We start from the raw sequence: 9589 nt of genomic DNA, 5'->3' as shown, positions 1-9589 counted from the left end.
CTGGTTTCATTTCAACACCACACAGCGGGCAGAGGGGAGGGGATATCATGGCGAGAGAGAGAGAGAGAGAGAGAGAGAGAGAGAGAGAGAGAGAGAGAGAGAGAGAGAGAGAGAGAGAGAGAGAGAGGTGCAGACAGACTGAGATAAAAACAGAAAATATAGAAGTGACACTTGGGTAAGTGGATTATATAAAGTGGAATGGGCTCGGTCCTCTATCTCCCCTGCTCTTTTGTTCTGGTCAAGTACTACTTAATTTAAGGCAAAACAAATACAAACTCAACCATCCTAAAATGTTTGGATTGTTTCGTTATAGGGTGGACAGACAGTATCCGCTTGGCCTGGACTTTTAAGCGCGGAATTCTCGCCAATATTTATTTGTGCTTTAGTTAGTCACACAGTATCTTGGGAGTTTTCGGACAGTTTTCAGAGCAAAATAAGTGAGCGTGATTTCTTCTCCAAACAACACTTATTATATGCCAAAGGCTCTGTTAGGACATACTTAAAGCCACAGCAGTTGAATGCAAACATCAGTAGGCTAACATTCTCACAGTCTAATTAGGACTAAACACAAAGTGGCCAATGGGAATGTCATTAGTTTTCCAGGACTGACAGACTGCCCCCCCCCTCCCCCCGCGCCACGCTTGCTTGTGGTGTGGCTTAAAATCACTGCTAGATTCATCATTTATGGAAATAATCATTACTCACAACCCAGAACCACAGCTACATGCTAATACATCAGGTAACAGTAGCACAAGTGAAAATGCGACATATAGTCACATTATTCAATCAGCTAGGAAAGTTACACTGCAAAAATCTATAGAAGGTTTGCTAGTATTATAGCCAACCGTGTCACGCTGTACGCCCGAGAAACCTGTGTGAAGCCTTTAATGGAGCAAAAGTGTGTTTTGATGCTTACGAGTTCAGTGTTTTGTTTTTAAGATAGAGAATGTTTTATCTTCTCATTCAAAAAGGCAACTCCAAACCTCTTACATACTGCAATAGGGCCTTTGAGATGGCATCTTTTTGAATTGTATTGCATTTGGGGAATGGGGAAATACCTATAGGAGTTAGACTAACAAATGAGGTATGAGCTCAGAGGACAGCACAATAAAAGTGTAACTAAACTCAGTGGCTATTTTCAATCAGGTCCCCCGTGGATAGAAAATAACAGGCGTAAAGCATCCCTAAAAGAGAAAAACAACCACTTTCATTGTTAATCTCATACAGTCAGCCTATTGAAAAGGAAGCATATTTTTTAAAAGGCTTCTGGTGCCATTACAGTTCAATCCGAGCACTTTGTGAATCACAGAGAATTATACTGAGAAGAATACACACCACTGTTGATAAATTAGATGAACCTGTTTCTATGATTTTTCCTACTAGGGATGCAGCTACATGACTCGGCCTTCCCACACACACTTGTCGTACAGTGTTCACATTACTATCATGGGTTATTGTGAAAAAAAACTTGAGGCAGTGGTGGATGATGCCATCTTTAGTAACTAGCTTCACGTCCTTGAAGGCCACCGTAGCTTCTGGTGTTATTCGAAAGCGGTGGGGTTACCCAGGGAGCATTGCTTTCTAGAGCACCACTAGATGCCGCTCAATATTCAGATATTACACAATGCACCGTTCACTAACTATAGGTTGCATATAAATAAAAAAAATTATTCTGTTTTCTTTCCACAGGACTATACGTTGACCATGTATTTCCAGCAGTATTGGAGGGACAAGCGTCTAGCCTACTTAGGAATCCCCCTCAACCTGACCCTGGATAACAGGGTGGCCGATCAGCTCTGGGTGCCCGACACCTACTTCCTCAATGACAAGAAGTCATTCGTTCACGGAGTCACCGTCAAAAACCGCATGATCCGCCTTCACCCGGACGGAACCGTTCTATACGGACTCAGGTGGGTTCTTCTTCAAAACTGCAGAAATTCATTTTTTTTTTCGGAATAGGTTTATGAGTTTTTTTTTTACCCAAACAAAATGTCAAGGTGTTAGCTGTTAAAATCACTTATTTCATGTATATTTTGGTCATGCTCTGGTCATGCTCTGTTTGCTACAAAACGTGTATTTGAAGAATGATCTTTCTCTTACTTTATTTCTTTACCTTACCATATTGTATTTTAATGTTAGGTGGGCATCTTTTTTAAGCCCCTGGGGGTTTCTTTTGCCCCACAGGTGCATTTATGTATGTCTAGGTCAGGGGTGTCGAAACTTTTTTCACTGAAGGCCACATATAAAAAAATCTATGAAGGGCTGGGCCACTTTGCAAAAATACCACATTTATCAGGACATGTAGCTGCTCTGATGTTTAGTTTCATAGTGTCTTCGTAAATTGTAATCCTTCTTCACGGCAACACTTTACTTGCACATTAAACAGATACACCCCTCCTCTTGTTAAATGCCATTGATACACCCAGTGTTTTCTGCTTTTGCGTCCAATGTTCAGCTGGGAGAAAATAGTAGCCAGCCGAGATCCAGACTCTCCAAGGGGGTTCCGGGGGTATGCCCCCCTGCAAGATTTTTTATAAGTTTTTAAAGTGAAATGCATGAATCTGGTGCACTTTGAGAGGGAAATTAAGAGGCTAAAGCTGAAGAATTGTGTATGAAAAAAAATTGAAACACTGTGTCAGATGAATTAGAAGCTATTGGAGAAAGACACATGGATTTTCCATAATAATATTAATTTAAAGTAAAATATTATGCAGGGTCCTCTGGGATGGGCTTGGTGCTCTTTTTCTTTTATGGGACATATTTCTCTGTAATATAATGAGTGCATTTAAATTATTAAAAAATTAAAAGGGCCATATTACATCATATTTTTAAAATGTGCCACGGGCCAATCAATCAGTTTTGACACCCCTGCACTAGTGGGTTAACTAAGAAATGCAAAAAAAATAAAAAACATTTTTTTATTTTTTTTCAAAGGGCCATATTACATCATATTTTTTAAAGCGGGCCGCGGCCCGTAGTCTGGACACCCCTGGTCTATGTGCATCTTTTTGCCATTTTAATCTAGTTTATCTGCACAAATAAAACTAATCTAAACCAAAAAATCCTATTCATTTGGGCCAAAGAGCTCCATTGTGGGCCAGTCCCCAACAATTCCACTATTTCCTTTCCGTTTGCACTATGTTTGCTGAAAGCTGACAGTTCCCAGCAGGGTATAACAAACTTATTCTATCAGTAAACCTGTCCAAAAGTCTAAAGATTTAAGTCTGAATTTGAAAATACCTTTGTTTACATAAAGAGAAAGACGGATGAGCAGGAAGGTTAAGATGCCTCGTAAATTGAGTATATGTTGTGTTTTCCATTATAGTGTAGTATAGGTGAGTTTATTCTTATTGTTCGAATGGTAATGTGCAATGTCTAATCCATGCAATTATTATACATGATCAAACAATCCCTTCAACATGCAAGAAAGGCAGGGTAAAACATATTCTCAGATATTTCCCACTGTCAACTGTGTTACAAACACAATTACGAAAAGTAGAGTTGCCCACACCTATACAGTAACTTGGCTGGTATTTGCTCAAAAGTTATGTTCAAGGATGCTGGGTATTTTATGATGAACAGGTTAGAATGTTACGTTTGCAACCGTTGTTTGATTTTTATTTTCGGCAAAAAGACCCTTGATTTGAATTCCCATTGATCTTTTCGACAGGCGGGTTTTTGGAGAGTTAGTGTGATCCATGAATATGGATGCAAAGAGCAAAGTGTGTGTGTGTGTTTGTGTGTGTGTGTGTGTGTGTGTGTGTGTGTGTGTGTGTTTGCATGCCTACTTGTATGCTTGTGTTTGCAATCTGTCAGTGTCCATACTTCATAGTCATATCTGCCACGCGTGAAGTGGAGTTCATATAACACTAGGCCTTGTTGTTATGTGCCGTATGTGGGATACTTATAGAATGCTTTCAAGAGATCAGAGGGAGACTAGTGTGACGTGCTGTTTGTGATTGAGCACTTACACAAATGTATGTCTGACAGGCAGAGTGCCATGCTTCAGCAAAGAAAGACGCTCGATATGAATCTGTATATGAAATACAGATTCATATCAAGGTACTAAGAAGCACACTATTTTAAGATTGTATTATAGTGTATAAAACATGGACCTTATAATGGAATTATAAAATGCGGTAGGTTAAAAATAATAACAAGATATACTGTATATATCTTGCAGACTCAATGGTTGCGTTCCGAATCGCATACTCTTTCTTTTTTCTATTCTACATACTACATCCGACGATAAAAGTTAGGATGCAGTAGGCATACTATTGGGACATACTTTACTCTCTCATTTCATCATAACATTGCGCCTTGATCTTGCCTCTTGCTTTTATATCCGTCGCATCCCCGTTTGTTTTCATATGGAGGCTTCGTCGATGTGACGTCACTTCACGTGCGCACTGGATTGTGGGTCAGAATCGCCCAAATAGGATGCAGTTTTCAACACTAACAATCTTGGCCTCATGAATTAGGACATCCGGGTACTTCTAACCATCCTAAATCTGGCCACAAGAATCGGGACATCCTAAATCTTCTTTCTACATACTATATAGTAGAAAGTATGCGATTCGGAACGCAACCCAAGTTTCTGTTGTCGTTGTTAGTCTAAGCTGTTTAATATGATCACCTAATGGGTTTTTCTACAGCCTTATCCAAGTCTTAGCTGAATGAAGACATCCCAGTGGCTAACTGCCAAGCAGACAGCTTTTAATCAAGACAGATTTAGCCCTAAATCGTTTTTTTGAATTTGCATTGCACTTTCGCTGCTTATTTTTGTCTGGTTTGAGGAGCTTGTAGGTCTGATAAAGAAAGAGATACCTTCTCATGACCCAGTTCAAATGTAACAGGCACTAAAACGCTTGCCAAACTGTCCTACATATGACTTTTTATTAGCACAAATTCTCACTCCATCACTGGGTGGATTGGAAGGGATTGAAGGGAGACCTGAGCTGATTTTAAATACAAGAGTGACTTGACATACTGTTTGTCAGTCTGTGATATATAGAGTCATTGTGTATAGTTACACAGTCAGCATTTTGACCTCAGAGTTGTTGTCATAATCTTATTGTAGGATGACAGTACTAGCAATACTCCCAACAGTAACACCAAGCCAAACAGAGGAACTTGGTGAAAGACAAGGACATTTGCCCTACGTTCCAAATCGCATACTCTCTTTTTTTATATTCTACATACTACATCTGACCATAAGAAGAATCTAGTTAGCATGCAGTAGGCATACCATTTGGAATTACTTTTACTTATTTGTTTCATCATAGCATTGCGCCTTGATCTTGCCTCTTGCTTTGATATCCTTAGTTGTTTTTATACGATACGGCAGCTCTGTCGATGTGACATCACTTTCGGTGCGGATCAGAATCGGCCAAATAGCTGTTTTCAACACTTAAAATCTCGGCCTGATGTAGTAGGCCTCCGGGTATTTTTAAGCATACTAAAACTGACCACAAGTTCTACCATACTACATCGCGTAAGTATGGTTGAAACGCAGTGCTAGTTTCCTTTTAAAGTTTGAAAAATAGACAAAATCAAGTGCTATCACCTTAATGCCTGAATAAGATTATATTCCCACTGTCCCACAGTATGATTCACATCTATAGTAACTACTGTTATTTGAACAACAAATCAGTCTTCCTTACTGTCATTCTATCAATCTCCCTTTCAGTACAATTTTGTATATGCCATTCAGTAGTTTGAAATATTCTCTGTTGCCTATTTGTGTCTACAATTTCAGGATAACCACAACGGCCGCGTGCATGATGGATCTCAGGAGGTATCCCCTGGACGAACAGAACTGCACTCTGGAGATAGAGAGCTGTGAGTAGAGACACTTAATGCCTTAAGGACCAACTATCTGTTTTTTTTTTTGTGGAACCATTTTGAAACTGGCTGTCATTTTCTTTTTCTTTTTCGAGAACCAAATCATTAGTTCTAAAATAAAGTCTCGGGGCACCAGGAAGGATGGGGCCTGACAATAATGACTCAATTGCGCCCAACTCTACTACATTCGCCTTAAAGGGCTAGTTCACAAAATTCTAAATAAAGAATGGCCAAAGTCAAAGCAGCACAAAGCAAAAGTGCTCTTAATTCATTACAATCAATCAAGAACTAAAAAAAAAAACGCTGCATCAGTGAATCTTAATTAACAGATGTGTTAGGCCTAATGAGGGCAAATCGAATAATTAGCAAACACTTAATTTGTGTTTACACATGGAGCAGGTATGGAGTAACATTAGCTAAAGAAGCTTAAACCCATATGCAAGTTTGGCTAATGCTTATGCTCTACTATCACCAAACATGCTGCAGCAAATGTCAGTACTGGTCCTCAAGCTAATTTATTACATTTTTAGGACTGTTTATTTCTGGACTGTTTTTCACCTGTTACAGCAGGCCACAGGGAACTCTTTTTTTTTGTGGACTCGAGTGAACTTATTAACTTCATTTGATTTTCAAAGCAACGTCTGCTTCTTGGAAACAACTTCAAACAGGTTTTTTTTTTCCTGCTTTTTTTCTTCTGCCCAAATGATAGCACAGTTGGATTGCTCGTCACGGCATAGCTTTGGTCTCCAGTGATGGTTATAGACAGATGGTTACACCTTGGTGCATGTGTGTGTGTGTGTGTGTGTGTGTGTGTGTGTGTGTGTGTGTGCGTGTGTGTGCGTGTGTGCGTGTGTGTGTGTGTGTGTGTGTGTGTGTGTGTGTGTGTGTGTGTGTGTGTGTGTGTGTGTGTGTGTGTGTGTGTGTGTGTGTGTGTGTGTGTGTGTGTGTGTGCGTGTGTGTGTGTGTGTGTGTGTGTGCGTGTGCTCCCTCGTACAGATGGCTACACCACGGACGACATCGAGTTCTACTGGAAAGGAGGCGACACTGCTGTAACGGGGGTGACGCGGATCGAGTTGCCTCAGTTCTCCATTGTCGATTACAAGCTGGTGTCTAGAAACGTAGTCTTTTCCACAGGTAAATACACTATCAAAGTATATATATATATGTATTTAAATTGTCTTCTGAATACATTCTACATGGATGTTACATTTTAGATGATATTGTTCATACCCAATGCCCATTTGCAAGACGCTGGCTATGGCTGCGTTCCTATCCCCATACTTTCTGCTATTTAGTATGGTAGAAAAAATATTTAGGATGCTGAAATCAGCAAGTAAAAGCATGTCCCAATTGAATGCCTACTGCATGCTGCTAACTATATTTTTTTTTTACGGGCAGATGTAGTATGTATAATAGAGAAAATAAATAGTGTGCGATTTGGAACCTAGGGTGATTCATCAATGACTGTAGCAAACATACAGCACTATCTGTGCCAAACTCTTGATCTGTTGATCAAAAATCCGCAGAGCCAAAGTTGTGTGTTTCTAATTGGTTTGAAGTGAGGCAATGCGCTCGCCTTTGAAGCATCCCTCAAGTAACAGCGGCTATGCTATGCTATGCTATGCTATGCTATGCTATGCTATGCTATGCTATGCTATGCTATGCTATGCAAGGATGCTGGAATCATGGTTCTTTACCAAAAACATGTTGAAACTGTGGGGGCCAGTGTCACCCTAAGGAGGTGATACTGGAGTTAATGGTTTGGTTAACCATGCTGACATTAGCAGAGCACAAGCTGAAGACCTCCCAAATCAATCCATTCAGTCAATATACCATCACTCAGTGTAATAGCATCAAATTGATCTTAAAGCCCCCTTGAAAACCTGCTTTCAAAAGAATGGAAGCTATATACACCACTTGAAAACAAAGCAAAACATTCCTATATAAGGATCAAAAATATATCACGGAGCTCAGTTATAAGAAATGCTATCAGAAAGAAAAGGGAAAGAAGATGCACACGGAATATTTAATCATTAACTGGTGTTGCGAAACACATCAATCACGGATTTATTTTTAGGTTCACAATGGGCCATTTTCATCTCTGGGGGCAATTCATTAGAGGGACCGGAGTGTCATGTTACAGTAAAAAGCAGTTTGTCAAGTTATTGCAAAATGAAAAACATTTGGAGTATGGTATGTTGTAACTAATGCTTAATTGTCTAGAAGTGTCAGAAGAGTAATTTGGCGACCTTCATTGCTTCGCCAATGGGCGTTCTGATATATGCGGTGAACTTTGAGTTTATAGTGATTGTACGTCAAGGTCTTAAATGAATGGCAATTTTATTTGTTCGCTTAGGCCTTGATCCAGAACTTTATTGACTGCTCTCGCTCGCTCCACACTGACCAACTGCCATATAATCTGCTCAGTGGAGACACACTGAGAGAGGCAGCAGCTTCCACACAGCCGTCGCGGGGAAAATAAAAAGCTGTGTGTGACATTTCAGTCGGAAGAAGAACATTATCCATACATCTGTCCATCTGTCCGTCCACCCATCCATCCATCTATCTACCTACTGTATCCATCTATCTAATCTATCCCCAATTTAACATAGACAGACATATAGACAGACAGACAGACAGACAGACAGACAGACAGACAGACAGACAGACAGACAGACAGACAGACAGACAGACAGACAGACAGACAGACAGACAGACAGACAGACAGACAGACAGACAGACAGACAGACAGACAGACAGATAGACAGATAGATAGATAGATAGATAGATAGATAGATAGATAGATAGATAGATAGATAGATAGATAGATAGATAGATAGATAGATAGATAGATAGATAGATAGATAGATGGATGGAAAGATGAATGGACACTTTATTCAGGATATTCAGTCAATTCAATGGTGCACATATGGTGCACTGCGTTTACTATTGACCCTGGCTGTGTGAACACTTGCATGTGTGCCTTTGCTTTCATGTGTGATTCACATTCAAACGAGGAGGAGAGATTGCAAACTGAGAGTGCACTTGTTTGTGAGGAGCAGGCGGGCGCGTCCCCTGTGGGCGGCCACTATTAAAGTTTGGTGTCCAGTGGTTCTGCTCCATGGCTCTTGGCAAGATGTGTATAAAGCACATCAAAAGGCTCCCCTGCTAGAGCTGGCTTACGACCAGGTTTCCTCCATTACATGTGCCAATGGCCAGATTTTTAATTCCCTCGTCCCCTCTCTCTCTCTCTCTCTCTCTCTCTCTCTCTCTCTCTCTCTCTCTCTCTCTCTCTCTCTCTCTCTCTCTCTCTCTCTCTCTCTATACCTCCTTTCTGCCCTATGTCGCTATCTCTCTCTCCCTCTGTCACTCCTCTAAATATCTTCTTCTCTTCTTTTCCTTCCTGACCTTCTTTAGGATATCGTTCCCTCTCTCTTGTAAGAGGTGAGGTTGGATGCCAATTACTCTGACAGAAGGAAAAAAAAAACAGCCGAGGATTCAGGGCATCATATATTCATGTGGAATGAGGCCCACAACATTAATTATTCTCCTCTAAGCACACATACAAACACTGCTTGTTTAGTGTGTGTACATACAGTTATTATGCATGTCTGAATGCCAATGCATATGTGACCAGACAACAATGCTGCATTTAGATGTATTGTATTTTGTTTGCACATTCAATAAAAAAAAGTCATAGTTATCATTACCTTCACTACATCCTCGCCGCTATCCTCCTAACATC

General features: G+C 40.3%; 1 protein-coding gene across 1 annotated transcript in view; it reads left to right on the top strand.

The window, feature by feature from the left end:
* Positions 1–9589, top strand: part of LOC307269991 (gamma-aminobutyric acid receptor subunit beta-3-like) — a gene marked incomplete at both ends in the record, with an annotated part of 58766 nt that overhangs the window by 35842 nt on the left and 13335 nt on the right. The window contains 3 exons of the mRNA XM_080053113.1: positions 1690–1910; positions 5759–5841; positions 6841–6978. Coding sequence (XP_079909239.1) covers positions 1690–1910; positions 5759–5841; positions 6841–6978 — 442 coding nt within the window. The remainder of the gene's footprint in view (positions 1–1689; positions 1911–5758; positions 5842–6840; positions 6979–9589) is intronic.

The sequence above is a fragment of the Ammodytes marinus genome (assembly GCF_949987685.1).
Source record: "Ammodytes marinus genome assembly, chromosome: 24".
Taxonomy (NCBI): Eukaryota; Metazoa; Chordata; class Actinopteri; order Uranoscopiformes; family Ammodytidae; genus Ammodytes; species Ammodytes marinus.
Note: the sequence above shows the minus strand (reverse complement) of the source record. Positions and strands in the feature narration are given on the sequence as shown.